The 25645-nt window shown below is 43.3% G+C and overlaps 1 protein-coding gene and 1 long non-coding RNA gene across 7 annotated transcripts in view; both read left to right on the top strand.

The window, feature by feature from the left end:
* Nucleotides 1–25645, top strand: part of SNX29 (sorting nexin 29) — a 226228-nt gene that overhangs the window by 157769 nt on the left and 42814 nt on the right. For 4 of the 6 annotated variants that reach the window (XM_081839688.1, XM_081839690.1, XM_081839691.1 and 1 more), the window contains exon 20: nucleotides 20219–20358. In XM_081839688.1, the coding sequence (XP_081695814.1) occupies nucleotides 20219–20358 (140 nt within the window). Of the gene's footprint in view, nucleotides 1–20218; nucleotides 20359–21674; nucleotides 21883–25645 lie in introns of those variants that run through there. The other 2 variants (XM_081839692.1, XM_081839693.1) reach the window with 2 other exon arrangements.
* LOC309329413 lies at nucleotides 22264–25083 on the top strand. Its single transcript, XR_014151143.1, has 2 exons — nucleotides 22264–23581; nucleotides 23921–25083. It is a non-coding gene; the product is annotated as an uncharacterized lncRNA (long non-coding RNA).

The following is a 25645-nucleotide window of genomic DNA, read 5'->3' as shown; positions in this document are numbered from 1 at the left end:
TTATCTATCTATATATATCTATATATCTATATCTATCATCTATCTATATAGATCTATCATCTGTCTATTCATCTATCTATCATCTATTATCTATCTATCTAATTACTATTCGTTAAATTTGTAGACCACTCTTCATCACATGGCAGTTCACAACATAAAATAAATAAATATGGAGATCTGGGAAAGGCATTGCTGCTGTTATAGCAGAGGTATTCTGAATTGATTCGAAAAACAGAGATGTAACTTGAAGGATAGCCGAGCAAGATGCACAACTTCAGTTGGCCCTCGGAGTACATCTATGTAACTGTTTTTCATGTGGGCAAAATAGTCTTTATTATCGCATCCCTCTAAAATTCATGCCTCATCTAAATCTCGTTAACATATTTTCAAATTAATGCATCTGATCGTTTGCCAAATGTCTGCCATTTGTAGAGAACGGTATCAAAATTTATGTGGCCAGTTCTGCCACATAACTGCGCAAATAGCCCCATTCACATTTCCGCAGGTGTCATGTCTGGCCCATCAAGCGCCGAAGACGTGAATCGATTAGTTGCGGACTCTTTAAGAAAGACATAAAATAGCCATTATATTTCATGTCCTATCAAGTCACAGTTAACGAGTATTAATGGAAGCAATTTAGGCTTAAGAATGATCTGATATTTTAAGGAGGCAATTCTACATTGGAGAGGACATTTTCACTTATTGAGTGTGTGCCTATTTATTTATTTGTATTTAAAAGTAAGAGAAAAGGAATGGGCACCAGAAGGAGGTTATTTTTATAGGAGCTGCCTATGAAGTCAGATATCAAAGGCCCTCGGGTAAAGTAACTTTCATGTTGCAAACATGGCGTGCATGTGCAGAAGCGCTCTATCACACCATGCGCGTGTGCAGAAGCGCCACCTCATGTTGCAGACTTTTTGGGGGATGTACAGGCCCCTGGAACGAATTAAGTTCGTATCCAGAGGGTCCACTGTAGTAACCAAAGGTATTAAATGCAACTGGGGCAAACTGTTTTTGCAAAATTTATATCCCGTGCCATGGACTAGCTGGATGCAGAGGGAGTGGTGGGGAGGCACCAACTGGGGAACCCCCAAGAGCCAGAGCCAGGGGACTGGTGGGGGGATGACGGTGAGTGGTCAGGGGAAGAAGAGAGAGCAGACTGGGAGGAGGAGGAGGAGGTGTCGGAAGCTGAAGAGGCAACAGGGTTTAGTGAGCAGGAAGGGGCTGGGGCAGAGAGCTGGAGGGGAGTGGGGCCAAGAGACAGAGATGAGTCTCGCCCTCCTGCTTCGACCAGCTCCTCTAACTCCGGCCTCCCAGAACACACAAAGGAAGTGAAGACGACAGAGCAATGAGAGGCAAGCCGAAGGAGCCTCAGGTTGCTGGGGAAGGAACTGTGGGAGGAGCCTTAGAGAAGGTTGGGAGCTTCAGACTCACTGGGGCAAGCCCTACGGAGAAGTGTTGTTGGGATCACTAGGCCTGTGCTGTTTTGGTTTCTCAGAATAAAGAGTTCACTCCACTGACACTGGTTTTTTACTTTATTGCTGACCTACTCCTGACTCTGTCTCCTGCCACCCACCCTTCAATGAATACTTCAATGTTGGCTTATAGTGCGTCTGACCATTGGTCCACCTAGCCTAGTATTGTTGCTACAGGGAAAAGCAGTACAGTGGTACCTCGGGTTAAGTACTTAATTCGTTCCGGAGGTCCATTCTTAATCTGAAGCTGTTCTTAACCTGAAGCACCACTTTAGCTAACGGGGCCTCCTGCTTCCGCCGCGCCACTGCTGCGCAATTTCTGTTCTCATCCTGAAGCAAAGTTCTTAACCTGAAGCACAATTTCTGGGTTAGCGGAGTCTGTAACCTGAAGCATATGTAACCTGAAGTGTATGTAACCAGAGGTACCACTGTAGCTCTGTGGCAGACCATCTGCTTTGGATGAAGGACATCCCAGGTTCAGTCCCCAACGTTTCCAGGGAGAGACCCCTGTCTGAAACGCAGAGAGTCTCAGCCAGTTACTATAAATCAAGATAGACCAGTGGACTGACTCAGCATAAGGCAGCTTCTTATTTTCCTATGCCATCTCTGACTGGCAGCACCTTCTCAGATTCTTCTATCTGGAGATGCTGGCGATCAAACGTGGGACCTACTGCGTATAAAGCAGGCATAGGCAAACTTGGCCCTCCAGATGTTTTGGGACTACAACTCCCACCATCCCTAGCTAATAGGACCAGTGGTCAGGGAAGATGGGAATTGTAGTCCCAAAACATCTGGAGGGCCAAGTTTGCCTACACCTGATATAAAGGAAGTGCTCTAACTCTGTTTTGACCCTCCATGTAGTTCTCATCACTTCAATTATTGCCTTTAAAAAATAAACGGGGGGGGGGGGAAGGCTTGCAGTAGTGTATTGAAAAATCACCAGACTTTGTGTGCTGCAGGGTCACTTCCCCAGGTAGCATTTGAAACAGTCTCCTGCCGTTGGCGTGTGAATCAGGCCTGAGAGATGCAACTTGCAAGGCAGGAATGGAAGGAGACTTCTGGACAAGCAGTCCATGAAGAGGACCTTGACATGGTTGAGTGTACTCAGTGAGTACATTGAAAAAGGAGCAGGTAATCGGATCATTGTGTACAGAAGAGAGAGCCTGGACAGAGGTGTAATGGAAGATGGAAGGAGGGTGTAGTCAAAGGTGACTCCAAGGTTGTGTGGAGAAATAACAGCAGCATTTCCCCCCAGCAATGGATAGTTTTGGAAGTGAGAGCGAATTTGCTGGCAAGATTAACAGCTCCGTCTAGCATATCTCAGTGGAGACAGACATCTTGTCAGCAAGACAAGACTTCTGGAATTGGATTGAAAGATGTAGAACAGCAGGCTTGGGTGTCATCAGTGATGACTGCAGAAACTGTGAATGTGATAATCTTCCTTGACTCTTATTAAGATTGGGTTGTTAGATACTCCTTCTTGTGGGGGAGGGGGGAATAGACTAAGGGTAGATGATATATTTCTTGGATGATTCTGTTCCATTTTAGGCCCCATCTGCACTATATGTTTAAAGCAGTATCATATCACTTTAAATATTCATGGTTGCCCCCAAAGAATTCTGGGGACTGTAGTAGCCAAGAGTTACTAGGAGACCCCGATTCTCACAGAGCTACACTTCAGAGTTTCAGGGCTACATTTCAGAGACAGGGTGGTGTAGTGCTTAGTGTCGGACTAGAATCTGGCAGACCAGGGTTCGAATCCCAACTCAGCCAAGAAACTTGCTGGGTTAGCGTAACTGCCTTTCAGCCTAACCAACCTCACAGCATTGTTGTGGGAATTAAATGAATAGGGGGAGAACCATGTATATCACCTCGGTTGGAGGAGGGGGGGGGAGAGAGAAATGGGATATAAATGCAATAAATAAAATTTTACAAATTGAAGAAATTCCCAGCGGGGCTTAATAATAAACCCATCTTTTGAATAAACTCTGGGATTTGTACCTCTGTGAGAGGAATAGGGATCTCTTAACAACTCTCAACACCCTTAACAAACTATAGACCCCAAGATTCTTTGGGCAAAGCAAGTGGCCATTTTAAGTGGTAATAAAGTGCTTTAAATGCAGGTTGGGCCTTATTCTTAGTGCAGTGACACACACAAGAACTCCACCCCCCACTTCTGTCTAGATAGGGTTAATATGATTATGATACACTGATTTGAGTTGTTATGTGATGCATGTTTTTGTAGATTACATAGCAATTTGCAAACTCAAAAACAAATTGACTCCGGTTACACAGTACTGGTTATCTCTCAGCCTTCTGCTTAAGCCTTCTTTTGTTAGGAAAATGCATCAGTGACTTAAATCTCTGAAACTAATGGGAGCAAAATGATTCTAATAAATTTTTAAATATATAGCTTGGAGACGATTTCCCAAAAGTGCATTCCAAATAATGTGCAGTGATATTTTTTTAATCATGTCATTCTGAATGCAATTTAGCTTTGGCTTGCATACCTGTTTAAATAAGAGCAGTGAAGTACTTGAAAATCTTGTCACATTTATTGACTTAGTTACTTTCTCCTAGAATCTTCTTGTGCTCACAAGGCAAGAAGAATAAAATAAATAAATGTTAAGCCTGCTTTGAGACACTTCATAACTCTTTCAAGTGAAGTTTGTTGCTGATGTGGTTGTCTGAATATTCTGTTTGGAAATAAAATGTTTGCTAAAATACACAAGTTTGTGAAGTGCTGCAAGATTGTCTTGTCACTACAGGGCATTGTGGGAAATAAAAATGGTGGCTCCACCATACCCAGCCAGGGCAGGTGTCAGTGGTGGAGAGGTTTTCCAGGTCAGGAGCATCCCAGACTCTTGAGATTTCAGGACTGAAACCTGAGACCTAGAAATGGCCCACAGTGGTGCATACCCTCCAACATTTCTCTGATGAAAACAGGGACGTTCCATTCCATAATGATGATTTTACTATTTATACCCCACACATCTTTCTGGGTTGTCCCAGCTACTCTGGGCAGCTTCCAACATACATAGAAATATAATAAAACATTTAAAAAACCTTCCCTGTACAGGATTGCCTTCAGACGGCTCGGATAACTCCATACCCTCCAACATTTCTCCAATGAAAATAGAGACAGTTTAAGGATCAAATCAGAAACTGGGACGGCTTTTCTAAATCAGGGACATCCCTGGAAAATAGGGACACTTGGAGGGTCTGGTGGTGTAATTAAGTATGACGCATTAAGATCACTGCCTTGTCGTGGCGAAGGGGCTTGAATAACTCAGAGAAGCTATGAGCTATGCCGTGCAGGGCCACCCAAGATGGACAGGTCATAGTGGAGAGTTTTGACCAAACGTGATCCACCTGGAGCAGGAACCGGCAAGCCACTCCAGTATCCCTGCCAAGAAAACTCCATGGACAAAGACAACAGGCATATAAAAGTTATGACGCTGGAAGATGAGCCCCTCAGGTCGGAAGGCGTCCAACATGCTACTGAGGAAGAGCAGAGGACAAGTACAAGTAGATCCAGAGCTGATGAAGTGGCTGGGCCAAAGCCGAAAGGACGCTCAGTTGCGGATATGCCTGGAAGCGAAAGGAAAGTCCAATGCTGTAAAGAAAAATATTGCATAGGAACCTGGAATGTAAGAACCATGAACCTTGGTAAGTTGGATGTGGTCAAAAATGAGATGGCAAGAATAAATATTGACATCCTGGGCATCAGTGAACTAAAATGGACGGGAATGGGCAAATTCAGTTCGGATGATCATCATATCTACTACTGTGGGCAAGAATCCCGTAAAAGAAATGGAGTGGCCCTCATTGTCAACAAAAGAGTGGCAAAAGCTGTACTGGGATACAATCTCAAAAATGATAGAATGATCTCGATACGAATCCAAGGCAGACCTTTTAACATCACAGTAATCCAAGTTTATGCACCAACCACTGGTGCTGAAGAAACTGAAATTGACCAGTTCTATGAAGACTTACAACACCTTATAGAAATGACACCAAAGAAGGATGTTCTTCTCATTATAGGGGATTGGAATGCTAAAGTAGGGAGTCAAGAGATAAAAGGAACAACTGGCAAGTTTGGCCTTGGAGTTCAAAACGAAGCAGGGCAAAGGCTAATAGAGTTCTGCCAAGAGAACAAGCTGGTCATCACAAACACGCTTTTCCAACAACACAAGAGACGACTCTACACATGGACGTCACCAGATGGGCAGCATCAAAATCAGATTGATTATATTGTCTGCAGCCAAAGATGGAGAAGCTCTATACAGTCAGCAAAAACAAGGAGCTGACTGTGGCTCAGATCATCAGCTTCTTATAGCAAAATTCAAGCTTAAACTGAAGAAAGTAGGAAAAACCACTGGGCCGGTAAGATACAATCTAAGTCAAATCCCTTATGAATCCGCAGTGGAAGTGAGGAACAGGTTTAAGGATTTAGATTTGGTGGACAGAGTGCCTGAAGAACTATGGATGGAGGCTTGTAACGTTATACAGGAGGCAGCAACTAAAACCATCCCAATGAAAAGGAAATGCAAGAAAGCAAAGTGGCTGTCCAACGAGGCCTTACAAATAGTGGGGGAGAGAAGGGAAGCAAAATGCGAGGGAGATAGTGAAAGAAACAGGAAATTGAATGCAAAATTCCAAAAAATAGCAAGGAGAGACAAGAAGGCCTTCTTAAATGAGCAGTGCAAAGAAATAGAGGAAAACAATAGAATGGGAAAAACCAGAGATCTGTTCAAGAAAATTGGAGATATGAAAGGAACATTTCGTACAAAGATTACCATAATAAAAGACAAAAGTGGAAAGGACCTAACAGAAGCAGAAGACATCAAGAAGAGGTGGCAAGAATACACAGAGGAACTATACCAGAAAGAAATGGATGACTCGTATAACCGAGGTAGTGTGGTTGCTGACCTTGAGCCAGACATCCTGGAGAGTGAAGTCAAATGGGCCTTAGAAAGCACTGCTAATAACAAAGCCAGTGGAAGTGATGATATTCCAGCTGAACTATTTAAAATTTTAAAAGATGATGCTGTTAAGGTGCTACACTCAATATGCCAGCAAATTTGGAAAACTCAGCAGTGGCCAGAGGATTGGAGAAGATCAGTCTACATCCCAATCCCAAAGAAGGGCAGTGCCAAAGAATGCTCCAACTACCGCACAATTGCACTCATTTCACACGCCAGCAAGGTTATGCTTAAAATTCTACAAGGCAGGCTTAAGCAGTATGTGGACCGAGAACTCCCAGAAGTGCAAGCTGGATTTCGAAGGGGCAGAGGAACCAGAGACCAAATTGCAAACATGCGCTGGATTATGGAGAAAGCTAGAGAGTTCCAGAAAGACATCTACTTCTGCTTCATTGACTATGCAAAAGCCTTTGACTGTGTCGACCACAGCAAACTATGGCAAGTTCTCAAAGAAATGGGAGTTCCTGATCACCTCATCTGTCTCCTGAGAAATCTCTATGCGGGACAAGAAGCTACAGTTAGAACTGGATATGGAACAACTGATTGGTTCAAAATTGGGAAAGGAGTACGGCAAGGCTGTATATTCCCTGCTTGTTTAACTTATATGCAGAATTCATCATGCAAAAGGCTGGGCTGGATGACTCCCAAGCCAGAATTAAGATCGCCGGAAGAAATATCAACAACCTCAGATATGCAGATGACACAACCTTGATGGCAGAAAGTGAGGAGGAATTAAAGAACCTTTTAATGAGGGTGAAAGAGGAGAGCACAAAATATGGTCTGAAGTTCAACATCAACAAAACGAAGATCGTGGCCACTGGTCCCATCACCTCCTGGCAAATAGAAGGGGAAGAAATGGAGGCAGTGAGAGATTTTACTTTCTTGGGCTCCATGATCACTGCAGATGGTGACAGGAGTCACAAAATTAAAAGACGCTTGTTCCTTGAGAGAAAGGGGATGGCAAACCTAGACAGCATCTTAAAAAGCAGAGACATCACCTTGCCAACAAAGGTCCGTATAGTTAAAGCCATGGTTTTCCCAGTAGTGATGTATGGAAGTGAGAGTTGGACCATAAAGAAGGCTGATCGCCGAAGAATTGATGCTTTTGAATTATGGTGCTGGAGGAGACTCTTGAGAGTCCCATGGACTGCAAGAAGATCAAACGTATCCATTCTTAAGGAAATCAACCCTGAGTGCTCACTGGAAGGACAGATTCTGAAACTGAGGCTCCAATAATTTGGCCACCTCATGAGAAGAGAAGACTCCCTGGAAAAGACCCTGATGTTGGGAAAGATGGAGGGCGCAAGAAGAAGGGGACGACAGAGGATGAGATGGTTGGACAGTGTTGTCGAAGCTACCAGCATGAGTGTGACCAAACTGCGGGAGGCAGTGGAAGACAGGAGTGCCTGGCGTGCTCTGGTCCATGGGGTCACGACTAAACGACTAAACAACAACAGGCACTGAGAGCATATCATTCAAATTAAAAACAGTCTAACGACTGAGTACATATATCACTGGTTGGACATTAGGATAGAAAGCTAAATGGAGTGTTCATCCCTTCTCGCCTGCTTAGGGAGCCTGTGTTGGGAAGACACTCCTTCTGTTGGGAAGGGTTTCTGCGTTAGACACTGGCATGTCATAATCCAGTGGCCTTCATGGAGTTCATAGCTCTGTTAGCTTGTGAAAAATAACTTCTGTAATTGTCAGAGGTCAAATGAAACACAAGTTGTGAAAGGATTTTAAGAATATTTTTTGGTCTGTCCTAAAATCATGGTTGGAAGATTTTAAGCTGCGCAAATAAACCACTAAGGATGATATTTAATTTTTACTCAGAGTAAACCCACTGAATAATAATAACGACAGCAACAACAACATATTTATTTATACCTTGCCTTTTTCCCTCACAAGAAAATGAACAAGACTAAGTTAGGTCCATTAATTTCTCCATTTAACTGTTCTTAATTTTTAAAATGGTTGTAACCTGTCCTGGGACCTGCTGGTGAAAGGTAATAAATTTAACAATAGTGATAATTTTTCAGGCAGACAAAATCTGGAACCTCTGTTTTTGTGCCCACCTTCCAGTTGTTTATTTGAACACGACACCGGGTAAAATAGCTTTAGCCGAAAGCAAACTTTGGGCTTACTTTGAAACACACACTTCGAGCTTTATGTCAGCTTGGATGCCTTTAAAAGAGGATTCAACAAATTCATTGAGGATACGGCTATCAGTGGTTACCAGCCACAATGACTATGCTTTTCCCCCATAGTCAGAGTCAGCAATGCTTCTGAATACCAGTTGCTAGAAACCATAGGAGGAGAGAGTGTTGTTAGGTTTGAGTTCTGCTTGCAGATTTTCTACAGGCATCTGGTTGGCCACTGTGAGAACAGGACGCTGGACTAGATGAGTCACTGGCCTGATCCAACAGACTCTTCTTGTGTTCTTGTGTCAGAGGGGCATGCAGGCTTCAAGCTGGTGTGTGTGTGTGTGTGTGTGTGTGTGTGTGTGTGTGTGTGTTTATTTATTGACCTCAAACTACTGGGCAGTAGCACCCCACCAGGCTGGTGCAAAAGTGTAATACAGTGGTACCTTGGGTTACAGACGCTTCAGGTTACAGACGCTTCAGGTTACAGACTCCGCTAATCCAGAAATAGTACCTCGGGTTAAGAACTTTGCTTCAGGATGAGAACAGAAATTGTGCAGCGGCAGCGGGAGGCCCCATTAACTAAAGTGGTGCTTCAGGTTAAGAACAGTTTCAAGTTAAGAACAGACCTCCATAACGAATTAAGTTCTTAACCTGAGGTACCACTGTACTATGGTTAACAGTGCTGCCCTCTCTGCCTCTGCTGTGTCAGACCACAACTTGGGTTAGCGGGATTTGGGGTTGTCCTGGGTATTTTTAAGGACATGTGAAATCACTGGGGCATGGGGCCTGGAGAGAGGAAGGTTATGATTTCAGGTCAAAGCTTAAGTGAGGAAGGCAAGTTGAAGTACATTGTGTGAAGTATTTATAGCGTTGATAAAAAGAAATTCGAGGTGGGATAGTATGCTCTCTGTTACTGTTGTAGCAGTCACTTGAAAACAAGAAAATGAGTGAAATGATTTCGCTGAAATCACCTTGAGCTTTTGAAGCACGGAGGGGCGGGGAATTCCTGTATGTTTCTGCAATTTTCTGAAAATTGCAAATTAAGATTCACTGCCTTTTTATATGCTGCCTTTCTGCAAAGGCACTTAAGATACTCTTCACTTTAAAAGGACACACACACACACACACACACACACACACACACACACACACCGTAATTAAGCTTCTGTCTACCTGAGCACATGGGTCTTCTTAGCTCAGTGGTAGATCATCCATCTTGGATGCTGGATGTCCCAGGTTCAGTCCCCAGCATTTCCAGGTACGGCTGGGAAAATCCCGTATCTGAAAACCTGAAGAAGCACTACCAGTCAGTGTACTGAGCTAGACGGACCAAAGGTTTGATGTGGTATAAGGCATTTTCATAGGTTCCTATATCCCTAGTTCCTAGGAAGGGACAGAAAGAGCTGCTCCTGTAGGACTCCCATTCATCACTGACCCTCAGAGGCTTCCTGTGAATACTTATTTGCTTGCCCTCTTCTTCTGGGTCCAGTCTACGCAGCCACCCAAAGGGAGAGTGGAAGGCAAGCAAATGGTGACGCTCCCATTTCCCAAATCTTGTCATTGTTCACTTGCTTGGATAGGAAATGACAGCAAATAGCTGTCCCGTTGTGGTAGGCAAGTAAAGTTGTTTGTTGTTGGCATGCATCTGTCTCGAGAAACAATGTAGTGCGTCTCAAGGGGGTGAAGTCAAACCACGACATTGGTGCTGACCTTTAAAGCCCTAAACGGCCTCGGTCCTCTATACCTGAAGGAGTGTCTCCACCCCCATCGTTCAGCCCAGACACTGAGATCCAGCGCTGAGGGCCTTCTGGCGGTTCCCTCATTGCGAGAAGTGAGGTTACAGGGAACCAGACAGAGGGCCTTCTTTGTAGTGGCGCCCTCCCTTCAGATGTGAAGGAAATAAGCAGCTATCTTATCTTTAAAAGACATCTGAAGGCAGCCCTGTTTAGGGAAGTTTTTAATATTTAATGCTGTACTGTATTTAACACTCGATTGGGAGCCGCCCAGAGTGGCTGGGGAAACTTAGCCAGATGGGTGGGGTATAAATAGTAAATTGTTGTTGTTGTTGTTGTTGTTGTTGTTGTTAGCACCAAAGTGACCTCCCCAAGGCGCAAGTCTGGGCAGTGTGTATGGTGGTCCTGGGCTGCCCAGACGAAAAGACCCCCCTTTGAACTTCACTGATGTGTGTCATGGGCCATGAATCAGCTTCATCTGCTGAACAGCAGCCTGAAGGGGGAGAAGGCTGAAGCCAGGTGGTTCTCATCAGTGCCTCCTCCTCTGTGTCCTTGAAGGCTGATCAGCTGCAGGTGGAGTCACTCTGCCTTCTCCCCCTTCAGGCTGCTGTTGAGCAGGCGAAGCTGACTCCTGGCCCACGACACACTGATTCAAAGGAAAGCAGAGCAATACATTTGGCACCTGCTTGGCTTCAGGAGTTGCTGGAAGGAGATGGCGTCCATGGCACCCTCCAACCGTCTGAGGGACTCCACTCCAGATTTGTGTAGAGTTTGCTCCAGAGCTTTCCAAACTTTTTATGTTGGCGACAACACTTTTTAGTCACGCATCATTTCAAAAAAAACAGTGTTTTCCGTCTCCTAGATGGGCCACCTCCCCAGGTTGACAAGCCTCACCTGCCTCTCACTTCCCTCTACAGCAGGCATAGGCAAACGCAGCCCTCCAGATGTTTTGGGACTACACCTCCCATCATCCCTGACCACTGGTCCTGTTAGCTAGGGATGATGGGCGTTGTAGTCCCAAAACATCTGGAGGGCCAAGTTTGCCTATGCCTGCTCTACAGCATGTGCAGATACTGCCTTCTGGACCACTGGACCCACGATAGGTCTTGTCTGCTCAATCCATTGGAGCCTGTCTTCACATGCAGGGCGTGTCCCTAACTCACTGATAGTTTGTGACCCATTGGCTGCCCTCACCTGGTTTAGCTAGCCAGTGGAAGCCATTTCAGGGTGTGGCTGCTGTCACATTCTGACAGCTTCAAGGAGCCACTGTTGAGAGCTGAATGCAAGGTGGAGGTGTGTTAAATTATGCTCATAGAGCTAACTTGATAAATTTAAAGCCAGGGCAGCCCTCTTTGGTTGTATTTAAAAAAGAAAAGAAAAAAAGAATGGACTAGACATGTTTCCACAGTATGCTCTGACTTCACTGAGTTTGAGTCCTGATCTATCTTCTGGTATAAAAAAATGAAAGTGCTCCCTTAGCTCTTGTTCCCTAAGACTGCCTTCCTTAGCAGCTAGTTTTGCCAGGCTGCACAGCAAATGATTACATTAGAGCAGAGTGTAGTTTTTGGTCCTCAGCGGAATGCAGTAATCAGGGTGTCTATGTTGCAAAATAAAATAAAAAATGTCTTTTTAATGATCTATTTAGCTGGCTGGATAACACAGAGAATCATGCTGCTTATAGTAGCCTGTGGAAGGGACAGTATTAGGAACGTCTTCGATGAAACACCTCAGCCCGTGTTAACCATCTGTTAGGCAATAATGTCGGTTTAAGACCAGCTGTGATTTGCAAAACCTCAAATTCCTGGTGGAACTTTGCTCTCCTGTTTTGGTTTTGAGTTTATCAATCAGAATTTGTGAATCTCCAGTTACTTGGGCTTCCATTCCTGCAACCTGCAAAGAAAGAAAAATGTGCCACAAAGAAAATATCTGTATCCACAGATAAAGGTTTAGTGTGCTCTTGTAGCTGAATGATGCTGTAGTGTTCAGAAGTAGTAGCTATAGATCATGGGTAGGCAAACTAAGGTCGGGGCCCCGGATCCAGCCCAGTCACCTTCTCAATCCGGCCCGCGACGGTCCGGGAATCAGAGTGTTTTTACATGAGTAGAATGTGTCCTTTTATTTAAAATGCATCACTGGGTTATTTGTGGGGCATAGGAATTCGTTCATTTTTTTTCTTTTCAAAATATGGTCTGGCCCTCCACAAGGTCTGAGGGACAGTGGACCGGCTGTTAGGATATTTCCGTTCCACCTTAAAAGGGAGCAGGCTATGTGAGTCATACAGCCTGCGTATTTCCTGTTCACAGGATGTTTCTGTTTCGATAGAGCTGTTGTCTGTCTCTCTCGCTCTCTGCGCTGAACACGCTAGCAGGCAGACATGTTTTTCTTTGTTCTGACCAACGCTGAATAAACTTTCTAAATAATGCTCTCCTGAGTGCAACTTTCGCTGTGCATTATCTGCTGATAGAGCGTGCATCAGTTCTGGAATGTGAAAGCTATTTTCTGGAGCTCATGTCGCTAATTGCTGATACTGTATCTACGGGAGGTCGATGGACGTCCGGAGTCCGGAGTCGGCGTGGAGGCCTATGTCTCCCTGGCAGTATCCCAACACCGGCCCCCTGCTGAAAAAGTTTGCTGACCCCTGCTATAGATGGAGTAGTCTCCCTGGATGGAGCTGCAGCTTTCCACCCTGGACTCTAAAAAGAGAGGCTGCAGATGGAAGTGTCTTCATCATGGTGCCATTCTGCCTGTGGAGCACACTCCCTAAGGACCTTTGCCCATTTGCCATCAATACAAGTTTAGAAACTGTAGCTAAACAAAGGTGTTTCAAATTTTCTCGCATTACGGTGCAAATAATGAATTTTAAAAATAATTTCCCAGGTGGAGATCTTTTCAAGTCATGGTTCCTGTTAACTTTCTGATGAATTTCCATAAGAATCCCCAAATAGCGATTTTTGCAAGATCATTAAGTAGGTCCATAAAGGTTTCCTCTTCATTGAGCATCCATATCTCCTGTGAGAGTTTTTAAGCTGACAAAAACAAGAGTGTGTAATGTATTTTACCAATTAGTCAGTACTTATTGGTCTCTTTAGAACAATTACCAGTTTGATTCTTCAAATTTGAGACATGGATGTTTTTTCCAAAATACAATCATAGGTGCAAACCTACTTGGCTATACAGTATTTTCTGACTTTCCTGTTTTTATTTTTTGCACTCTTAAGTGTTGCAATGAAAGAAGAGATCAGTTAAGCAGCACTAAGCTCCAGAGATTTGCGTCGTGAACCAATGTCTGACTGAGTTGCTTTGGATTAAATGGAACTTTCTTTGGGCCAATTTCTGCTCCGAGATCTTGCACTAATAAAGGAATGCATAGTGTTGTGTATTAAAGGTAAAGGGACCCCTGACCATTAGGTCCAGTCATGACTGACTCTGGGGTTGCGGCATTCATCTCGCTTTATTGGCCGAGGGAGCCGGTGTACAGCTTCTGGGGCATGTGGCCAGCATGATTAAGCCGCTTCTGGCGAGCCAGAGCAGCGCACGGAAACACCATTTACCTTCCGGCTGGAGTGGTACCTATTTATCTACTTGCACTTTTTTGGCATGCTTTCGAACTGCTAGGTTGTCAGGAGCAGGGACCGAGCAATGGCGGCTCACCCCGTTGCGGGGATTCGAACTGCCGACCTTCTGATCGGCAAGTCCTAGGCTCTGTGGTTTAACCCACAGCACCATCTGCGTCCCGTGTTGTGTATTAGGGTTACATTATTAAAAACCCTGACCTCATCAGCAAACACAAGCAAAGGGAGTTGGATACCTGGGTGAAAAAGGGAGTGTGGTGGGTCAGGATTAAGAACATAAGAGTCCTGATGGATCAGGCCAGTAGCCCATCTAGTCCAGCATTCTGTTCTCAGAGTGGCCAACCAGATGTCTCTGGGAAACAAGCAAGCACTCTTTGGGGAGCAAATTCCATAGTTCAGTTATGCACTGCATGAATAAGTATTTTCTTATACCTGTCCTGAATTTTCCATCATTCCCTTTTCACTGAATGTTCATGAGTTCTAGTGTTCTGAGATGAGGGAGAAATATTTTCTTCTATCCTCTTTCTCCACACCAGGATGTCTTGCACACAGTCCTAATGACTTTCTGGCATTGTCTCTTTTCAGACAATCAAATTTTGCTTCAAAAGGGCAGCCTTAAAAAATATCCATAGTGTAAATATTTGGGTAGCACTACGGGTGGCGCTGTGGGTTAAACCACAGAGCCTAGGACTTGCCAATCAGAAGGTCGCCGGTTCGAATCCCTGCGACGGGGTAAGTTCCCGTTGCTTGGTCCCTGCTCCTGCCAACCTAGCAGTTCGAAAGCACCTCAAAGTGCAAGTAGATAAATAGGTACCGCTCTGGCGGGAAGGTAAACAGCATTTCCGTGCACTGCTCTGGTTCTCCAGAAGCAGCTTAGTCATGCTGGCCACATGACCCGGAAGCTGTACGCCGGCTCCCTCAGCCAGTAAAGCGAGAGGAGCACCGCAACCCCAGAGTCGGCCATGACTGGACCTAATGGTCAGGGGTCCCTTTACCTTTACCTTTACCATTATCTGTATTTCTTCTACCCAAATTACAAGAGTGCTTGAATTAACCAGGTCTGAATTTACCTGTGTCGGCTGAGTGAAGAGCACGGGATGGGATGTTGAGCCATTTTCTAGAACCTCACTTATTTCACTGGATACAGTGGTACCTTGGGTTACACATGCTTCAGGTTACATACGCTTCAGGTTACAGACTCTGCTAACCCAGAAATAGTACCTCGGGTTGAGAACTTTGCTTCAGGATGAGAACAGAAATCATGCTCCGGCGGCGCGGTGACAGCGGGAGGCCCCATTAGCTAAAGTAGTGCTTCAGGTTAAGAACAGTTTTAGGTTAAGAACGGACCTCCTGAACGAATTAAGTACTTAACCCGAGGTACCACTATACTGCAAATCCTGCTTTGTCTCCAGTCATAAGATGCCAATTTTTTTGTTTGTTCAGAGACGTGGTGGCAAAGAAGTCTCTGGTTCAAATATTGGTCCTGCTATGAACCAAAAAATAAAAATAAATACTGACTAATAAAAATAACTAAATAATAAGCAGAAGTGTCAGGACTCTTAATGGCCATTGCTGGGGGAAGAACAGTTGAAGCAGTGGTGGATTCTGGGGTTACGCTGCCCTAATAATACTCATCGGCATGACAAGGTTGCTGTAAGGATTTCTGAGAGCACGCATAGACATCTCTTTAGTGGGATAAATATGTAGTCTTGTGAGATTTAAACTCTTGTAAGGACTCTGTGGGTCTAATGCAAATGCACAGCCTTCGTTGAAGTACCATATTTTGGATGAGGCAGTGAGTCTACTTGAATGTAATGTAATTCTAAGGAAGGGAGTAGCAATCTCTGCTGTCCAAAATCAGTTGCCCATTCTCACACTTGGACATCCCAATAGCACTTCCGTGGAACTGAATACGCTGTGGAAAAAAGCAGACTGCTAGGTTGAAATGAGCTTTTAATGTTTTAATTCTTTCATTTTATTTCTACTGGCGGGGAGTGCTGGTCAATGCCCATTGAATGTTTCCTGTCCACCCACCTTCCTCTGGAGTAGGTGACTATATAATTGGCAAGTCTCTCATATATATATATGCAGTAGCAGGTGGAGAGTCAGATTATGAACTGCTAAACTCCATTAAGTGACTACCAAATCTCTTTGGCGTTTTCCATTCCGGGCTTCCATCCAGATTTGTTTGTTTCTAATGTGTTGTTGACTGGGAGACCCTAGGTGCTGAATTGGAAGAGACCCAAATGAGCTATGCTGCTGCTGTTGCTGTTTGTGCAGATGTAAATATAATCCTTGGCTGGTTCTCTTAGTTCTTACAAAAAATAATAATGGTGAAAACTGATTTTCAAAAGAGAAAGGGGGGGGGAGGGTTGTCTGAACGGCCTTGTTCAATGTTTCTTGACTGTGCTTTCCCCCTCTAAATCCAGAATCACAGGTTCTGGGTCTCCCCACACCTGACCAAAAAAATGCAATGAAGTCTGCTCCCTCTTCTTCTCCTTTCCTGACCGTTGTAGGCAGGATCAAGTGGCAACCATCCCAACTGCATCCTAGTCATAGTTGCACATGTCTTTCTTTAGGTGTGGCTAAACTGTGGACTACCTTTTTTTATATATATATAAATATTTATTAAAGTTTTTAAATATAAATGCACAAATAATAAACAATCTTACTTCTGTCACAAACATAATTTCATCACTTCTTTGGACTCCCTCGCGTCTCCCGCTCCCATTTACATCGTTAAAAGTTTTTTCCAAACAAATTATCAACTTGTTTACAATCTCATGTCCACTCATTCAAATATAATCTAGCACTTCTTCCAAAAAAAATTTATATTTTCTTTAGTCTCACTTATCATCAAATTTAAATCTAATTTAGTGGTGGCCAATTTTTTATAATCTAGCATCCTTCTTAACATTCAACCAAATTACAATGTTTTTGTAGATACATCTTGAATTTCTCCCAGTCTTCCTCCATCTTCTCTTCTCCCAGATCACGGATTCTGCCAGTCATCTCGGCCAGTTGCATATAGTCCATCAGCTGCATCTGCCACTCTTCCAGTGTGGGTAGATCTTGAGTTTTCCAGTTTTTTGCGATGAGTATCCTTGCTGCCGTTGTTGCATACATAAAGAATGTTCGGTCCTTCTTTAGCACCTTCTGGCCGACAATACCCAGAAGGAAGGCCTCTGGTTTCTTAGTGAAGGTATACTTAAATACCTTTTTCAGCTCATTATATATCATTTCCCAGAAGACCTTCACCTTAGGGCATGTCCACCAGAGGTGAAAGAATGTTCCTTCATTTTCTTTACATTTCCAACATTTATTATCAGACGAATGGTATATTTTGGCAAGTTTAACTGGGGTCATGTACCATCTATATATCATTTTCATTACATTTTCCTTCAGAGCATTACATGCGGTGAAGTTCAGCCCAGTGGTCCACAACCTTTCCCAGTCCTCAAACATAATGTTATGCCCAATATCCTGTGCCCATTTTATCATAGCCGATTTAACCATTTCGTCTTGTGTATTCCATTTTAACAGCAAGTTATACATTCTAGATAGTACCTTAGTCTTTGGTTCTAACAATTCTGTTTCTAACTTCGATTTCTCCACCTGGAACCCTAACTTTTTGTCATTTTTAAAAACTTCTTTAATCTGAGCATAATGTAACCAGTCTCGCACCTTATCCTTCATTTTCTCCAAACTCTGCAATTTCCAATTGTCTCCATCTTTTTCTAATATTTCCCAATATTTTGGCCATTTGGCCTCCATATTGGGTCTTTTTCGGGCCTTAGCCTCCAGAGGTGAAAGCCACCTTGGAGTTTTATTTTCCAATAAGTCTTTATATTTTGTCCAGACATTAAACACTGCTTTCCTGACAATATGGTTCTTAAAGGCCTTATTGATCTTAACTTTGTCATACCATAAGTATGCATGCCAACCAAAAGCATTGTTAAAACCTTCCAGGTCCAGTACGTCAGTGTCTTCGAGAAGTAGCCAGTCTTTTAGCCAGCAGAAAGCTGCGGCTTCATAGTACAACTTTAAGTCTGGCAGGGCAAAGCCCCCTCTTTCTTTCGCATCTGTTAATATCTTAAACTTAATTCTGGGCTTTTTGCCCTGCCAGACAAATTTAGATATATCTTTCTGCCACTTCCGGAAGCACTCCGTTTTGTCCACAATCTGTAGTGTTTGAAACAAAAATAACATTTTTGGCAATACATTCATCTTAATAGCAGCAATTCGGCCTAACAAAGAAAGCTTCAATTTTGTCCAACTATCCAAGTCTCTCTTAATTTCAGACCAACATTTTTCATAGTTATCCTTGAATAGACTCAGATTTTTTGCTGTTATGTTTACCCCTAGGTACTTTACATTTTTAACCATAGTTAGTTCTGTTTCTCTCTGAAACCGTTCTGACTCTGTGTCTGTCAAATTTTTTCCCAGCACCTTGGTTTTCTGTTTGTTTAATTTAAATCCCGCCACCCGACCAAAGTCCTGAATCAATTGTAATACTCTTTTCGTACTAGATTCTGGCTCCTGCAGGGTCAAAACTAGGTCATCTGCAAAAGCTTTAAGTTTGTATTGTTTCGCTCCGACCTGAATCCCTTCCACCAACCGGTCCCCTCTGATCATGTTCAAGAGCACCTCCAGAACCGAGATAAATAACAGAGGGGAGATCGGGCAGCCTTGTCGTGTTCCTTTTTCAATTTTGAACTCTTCTGTAACCACATTGTTAACTATCAATTTGGCCCCCGTCCCACTCCCATTTCTTTTAAATTTCCCTTCATAAATTTCCAAGAAATATTATCAAAGGCCTTCTCCGCATCTATAAAAATTAACACTGCTTTTGTATTTATGTCTGTTTGCAAAAGTTCCAAAATGTCAATAATGTTCCTAGTATTAGCAAACATATGTCTACCTGGGAGAACTGTGGACTACCTTATCCAGCATCCCAATAGATTTTTTGTGCCCTCCTTAAAAAAAAGAAAAGAATCTGCCACTCACATAGGTCCCCCAGCATGATACTGTGATGTGAAAAGGGTTTTTTGTGGACCCCCAAGACACCCCATTATTGTTTTAAAAGAAAAAGTTTGGCCATGCGCTCTCTCTCTCTCACACACACACGGCGGGGGGCATGTGTCAATAAGGCCCTTGCCCCAGAAAAGTTTAGCTACCCTTGCTTTAGTTTACATTGTGTCTGGATGTATTGCTGCAATGTGCTTTATGTGGAGCTTCCTTTGAAAAGTATCCAGAATCTTCCACTGGTCCAGAATGGGACATCTAGGATAATGGCGGAATCTGACTCTTGGAACCAAGTGATGCCATTAATAGAACACTTTCACTGGGAGCAATTCAGAGTGCTGTCTGTTAGCTTTACAGGGCCCTAAATGGCTCCGAATGGCTTCAGGTTCAGGATATCTAAAGGGCCAGCTCCTCCTGTATGAACCTACCCAACTGTGAGATCTAGTGGAAAAGCTCTCTCGTTCTCCTCTCCCCTTTCCCCCCAGCCCTTCAGTCACTGAGGTGTGGCTTGCAGGAATGTCTGAGATAGCCTTCCCCAAGTCCGCACCTAGACTGTGACGCTCCCTACCTGAGGAAGCTCATCCCTCTGCCTCTGGTCTCTTGCCACTTCATTGAGATGTTTCTTAGGCAGATCTTCATTTTGATGAGCTGAAAAAATGACCTTTGTATCGAAGGAATGTTTTTTGTATCGATTCCTCGGATTTCATTTTCATTTGATGTGCTGTCATATGTCTCTGAAATCTCTTCTAATATTTTCCCCTGCAATGTGTGTGTTCTTGTGTTTAGAATGTTGTAAGCTTCCTTGAACATCCATATTTTTTAAGGAAAGGTCGTGGTTTTAATAACCAATCAATAAGATGTTTGCTAGTAATCCTGAAGGCAGCTTCTGAATTCCACTGCATTATTTGTACCAAAATGTTGTTTCGAGGCAAAATATATTTTATTTGCAAATACATTTAAACTGATACTAAATACAAGATCAGCTGGTCTATGACATCCTGAATGTCCTCCAGTCTACAATTCAAACAGAAATTCACTTTAAGGACCAATTTCCATTTTCACATCAATAGTGCAGCTTTGAGGTTTGATACTGCATTCGTAGTTGGATTCTGGACCTTATTGTGATGTTTCCATACTTTGTGTTATGCTGTCCATCTGCAGTACAGCTTGACTTTTATTTATTTTAGGAAGGGAACTCGAAAATTACATTTTATATTTTTGCTTGGCACAAAAATTTAAGTCTGTGGCCTAATTCCATTTTCTCCTCCCTCCCACTCCTCTTAGGATGCAAAGTTTGTAGAAGAAAGGCGGAAACAGTTGCAGAATTACTTAAGGAATGTTATGAACAAAGTAATCCAGACTGTGCCAGAATTCGCTTCCAACCCTAAAAAAGAGACTCTTATCCAACTGATGCCCTTTTTTATGTAAGTAGCTTTCAAATGGATAGATACACCTCAATATGCTATTAAATACATATACTGTATTTTCTTTCTCCTGTAACTTGAAAAATATTAACAGCGGCTGTCTTGAAATTTTTGCAATAACTGTGTATGTGTGTTAGTAAGAATTGCCCATTAAATTCAAAAGACTTGGTTGATTTTTATTTATTTTTAGAAAACTGAATTATGAAATCATTCTTTTAAAAATTGAAAATGGACAACTTTGTGGCCGTTCATAGATCGAAATGAAAGAGGGAGAAAAATGCAGTTGGCTGTCCATTTATTGGATGATGGCGAGTGGTTACTCCGTTCCATAACATGGTGGCATAAACATTGGTAGAGTGGAGCAGGGACACAGGAGAGAACAGCTCTGGTTCTTTATTTACTGCAGGAGCAGTTTTTGCCAGTGCTGCGAGACTGGGGGGTTTTGGAGGGGAGACCTGGCACATGACCCCTTTGTTAGGTAAGCTGGGTCCAAGGTGATTTGGTGAACGTCATTGCTGGTCATGGCTGTAAACTCAGGTCTCCCTGCCCCCCAGTCAGAAGTCACATCTACACCATGCATTGAAAGCATCCTGGGAACCATAAGATGCTGGGAATTGTAGCTCTAAGAGAGGCAAACCTCAGTCTCCAGGACCATTTGGAAGAAGGCTTGTGCTTTAAACATTTGGTGTGGATGGAACCAAACTTCCAGCTGCTACACCACCCTTTTTCTGGCTCACTATTCTATAACTGAGAAAATACTCATATATTGGGCTTTCCTTGGGGGGGGGGTGTTGTCTTTGGGGGCTACCACAGCGAGTTCCTGGACTTTGACATTTCCCAGCGCACCACTGGGATGCAGATGTCCCCTTTCAGCTCTACCACCCATCATGAAATAATGAAATGATAAATGAAACAGGCCAAGAGATGGTGACTGGCCCAGTGTCACCCAGTGAGCTTCATGGCTGAGTGGGGATTCGAATCCTGGTCTCCCAGGTCATGGTCCAAGAGTAACCATTATGCAACACTGGGTGGATGATAATCCCAGCATGACTGTGCACTTATGCTGACGGTAACAGTAGCAGAAGTATTAGTAGTACTAAAATTGCTGCTGCTGTTATCTGCCGTTCTACTAAAACATTGGTAGACAAGCTAAGGCCTGGGGGCCATATCCAGCCCAATCGCCTTCTAAATCTGGCCCGTGGACAGTCCGGGAATCAGCGTGTTTTTACATGAGTAGAATGTGTCTTTTTATTTTAAATGCACCTCTGGATTATTTGTGGGGCATAGGAATTTGTTCATTTTTTTTCTTTTCAAAGTATACTCCGGCCCCCCACAAGGTCTGAGGGACAGTGGACTGGCCCCCTGCTGCAAAAGTTTGCTGACCCCTGTAATAAAAGTACCCAGCATAAAATCGATACAGCTGAAAAAATGAGAGCACAACATCATCAAGATTAAAAGCATAGATTTTAAAATGGAGGTGCCCAGTAGACGTAAATAGCTTAGAAGGCCATGGTAAACAGAAAGGATCTTTAAAGCCCTAAACGGCCTCGGTCCAATATACCTGAAGAAGCGCCGCCACCCCTATCGTTTTGCCTGGACTCTGAGGTCCAGCGCCGAGGGCCTTTTGGCTGTTCCCTCACTGCGAGAAGCCAAGTTATAGGGAACCAGGCAGAGGGCCTTCTCTGTAGTGGCACCCGCCCTGTGGAACGCCCTCCCACCAGATATCAAAGAGAAAAACAACTACCAGACTTTTAGAAGACATCTGAAGGCAGCCCTGTTTAGGGAAGCTTTTAATGTTTAATAGACTATTGTATTTTAATATTCTGTTGGAAGGTGCCCAGAGTGGCTGGGGAAACCCAGCCAGATGGGTGGGGTATAAATAATAAATTATTATTATTATTTTCACACAGGTGGTACCAGGCCAGCTTCCCTAGGAAAGCTGAGCCACAACCTGGGTGCCACTTTGGAAAAGTCCCTTTCTCCCTGATGTTTACCCATCAGTGACCTCGCTAGGACACATGTGCCCCAACAGATGTCCTATTATGCTGGGTGCCGACACTGGGGACTGTGAAGCCCCCACCAAACCACGAAAGAACCTGGAGCTGATATTGGCGCATGCAATGGGATCAATCAGTCAGGATATGTTCATAAATACCATGTTCTAGCTAATTAAAATACAGCAGGGAGAAAACTTCACTGTTTTCGAGTGCTCAGTTGGGCTGTGTGCTGTACCAAATCTATTAAGAGTAGGTGAGATTAGTCTGCAGAATGTAATATTTTTCTAGTACGAGATCTGTAGAAATAGGATTTTTGACTAAGGGTGAAGGGGGCGGGGCAGGGAAGAGAAGAGAGATTTGTGTTTAAAACATGCTCCTTAGTATTAGTCAGCTTGTCATTTTTTGACAGGGAAATTTCCATAATTTTCAAGATGTTCATATACAATATTCCAGAGGGCTTTCATTTTAAAGCAAAATAAAATAAAAAATATATGAATGTCTTCAAGTTTTAATGAGCCTGCTCTCTATATCTCATGCTGCATCTGACATATTGATTCTGTGAAAAACAAAAACTTGCTGATTCCCTCTCAAATCTCAGTGGTGCTGCTTTACCCTTTTATGCCAGGAGCAATCTTTACTTGAAAACAAAAGATAGGCATGTCAGCTTCCAACTAAATATCATGTTTCTGATTATTCTTTGTAGCACCATCTGTCCTTTATGCAGAATCTGGTACATACAGATTATGCAGAATCTAATACATACTTACCCTCCTGATACATACTATATGGACCACGCATAGCGCAGCATATTCAGGGCATTATTATTATTTTTTAGTTAGTTAGTCAATTTCTGTACCACTTAATATAGAAACTTTTCTCTAAGCAGTATACAGCAAACAACAACAACGAATGTTACAAAAATAGGCAATAGAAGCATTGATACAGAAATTGCTAATAAATACTGATAAATTCTGAAACCCTTCTCCACTCAACACACCTCAGACTCCTGTCTCCCACCCAGGACTCCTTCCATCAAGCTTGGCTCTCTACCCAGACCTAAGCAAACTCACAGATCATCCCTCAAAATCTCACCACAAGAGGGTTCCTGGAACCTGCTGACACCAGTCTAGTCTCTCCCTCTAGACTTGCTTTTACAGGCAAGGGCCAAGGTTGCTGGAGCTTCCTTGGTCTTCCTTCAGCTGTGTCCCATTCAACACTCAAATCAGGTCCAGCGCTGAGGGCCTTCTGGCGGTTCCCTCATTGCGAGAAGCAAAGCTACAGGGAACCAGGCAGAGGGCCTTCTCGGTAGTGGCGCCCGCCCTGTGGAACGCCCTTCCAGCAGATGTCAAAGCGATAAACAACTACCTGACATTCAGAAGACATCTTAAGGCAGCCCTGTTTAGGGAAGTTTTTAACGTGTGATATTTTACTGTATTTTTGGTTTTTATGGAAGCCGCCCAGAGTGGCTGGGGAGGCCCAGCCAGATGGGCGGGGTATAAATAATAAATTATTATTATTATTATTATTATTATTATTATTATTATTATTATTATTATTATTATCAGCTGCACTGCATATGACCAGTTCCAGGATACAGCAGGTTTAGTATCTAAAAAGCTATGGACCTTTGGAACTTCATTAACTACAAACACCCAAATTGGGGATCCCCTCCAAACCGGTGCCAAAGTTTTGTAATAGTTTTGTAGCGCACACCCTGCATTTTGCAGCACGCACGCCCCCCCCAAACTGAGTAATTGATACACTGGGGGTCGTAGGTATCGCCCCCAACTGCAACATGTTCTGATTTACTCCAAACTGGTACCAAAGTTCTGCGATCATTCTGCAGTGGAAGCACCATGTTTTGTGGCGCCTCTAAAACTGAGTAATTGAGACTCAAAGTGTGAGTCATAGGCATCACCAGCACTGTCTGATTTACTCCAAAGCGGTAGCAAAGTTCTGCAGTAGCTTTGCAACCTTTTTGTAGTGAAAGCCCCACATTTTTCAGCACCCACAAAAGTGGGTTACTGTCTTGCTTGGTGTGGGGCCATACTAGTGTCTACTCTTCTTCACCTTTGTTTTTCAATGATGGGAGTTGTAGCACACCAATAATGGGAGGGTCACAGGATCCTCCTTCCCTGCCCTCGGAGCCAGGAGGGGAAGCAATCATTGCCTGATCTCAGCGTCCCTTTTTTTTGCTGCCTCCTGCATGGACTATGCAAAATTCATTACAGGCAGGCCTGGAAAAGATGGACAGAAGCCATTAGAATTGGGGAGGGAAGCCCATCTCACTGCTATCCTTCATTGTCACAGCTCAATGGAGGGCATCTCTCTTGTGTTTCCTGTTCATGTGAAAACTATGGCTTCTTGATGTAAACAGAAAAACAGGTATTCATCAGTTAGAGGGGGGAAATGCAATCAAACAGAACCAACTAGCTGCTCATGTTTCTAATGGGAGAGCAAAGATGTTGCCTTGCTTCTGTACTCTCCAGTGCAACTCCAAATCTCTGCACAGTCTAAGCGAATTATGTCTGTGTTAACACCGCCTTCCCATTCCATCTTAAAATTATTATAGTTTGCAGATTTAAGATTATTACAGAGATGGAGTCCAGCAACATCTGGAGGGCCTCAGATTCCCATTCCCCGCTGTGTTTGTTGTTGTTGTTTGTTTAAACTACTTCTTGTAAAATATTAATATCTCGATATTGCAATAAAATCTAATTAAAATGCCCTTCCTTTATAGACAGCATGTAAATGGTTGTTTGTTTGTTTTTTGCTCTCCAAAGGCTAGATTTCTGTAACAGGAAGATTAGCATTGCAAAACAGTGTGGGGTGCTTTAGAATCGGGTGGGATATTTTTTTAAAAAAACCATACCACAAACAAACATTTTACCTATCCATTACAGCAATATGTAAATTACATTTGAAATCAGGATGCAAACTCCTCTTCATTGTAAGCTGAAGCCTAAGCTGTTCCAAAAGTGTGAAAAAAAATTACGCCAGGAGCAATTTAATATCTATATGAAGCCATTGGGAATGGTTATTAGGAGTTTCGGAGCAAGGTATCATCAGAATGCTGATGATACACAACTCTACCTCTCTATAACATCTGAATCAGGAGAGACTCTGAAGATTCTGGATTGGTGTCTGAACACAGTGGTGGATTGGATTAGGCTGGTCTGAGGTGCATATTTTCAGGACCCTCATTTTTTTGTGATTGCATTTTTTGTAAGTTTTTAAAGCTGTTTTTAATATAGTATTTAAAATTGTGGTAATCCACTCTGGGATCTTAG

The sequence above is a fragment of the Podarcis erhardii genome (assembly GCF_964252035.2).
Source record: "Podarcis erhardii genome assembly, chromosome: 14".
Classification (NCBI taxonomy): domain Eukaryota; kingdom Metazoa; phylum Chordata; class Lepidosauria; order Squamata; family Lacertidae; genus Podarcis; species Podarcis erhardii.
The sequence above is the reverse complement of the archived record's forward strand: the minus strand, read 5'-3'. Positions and strand labels throughout refer to the sequence as shown.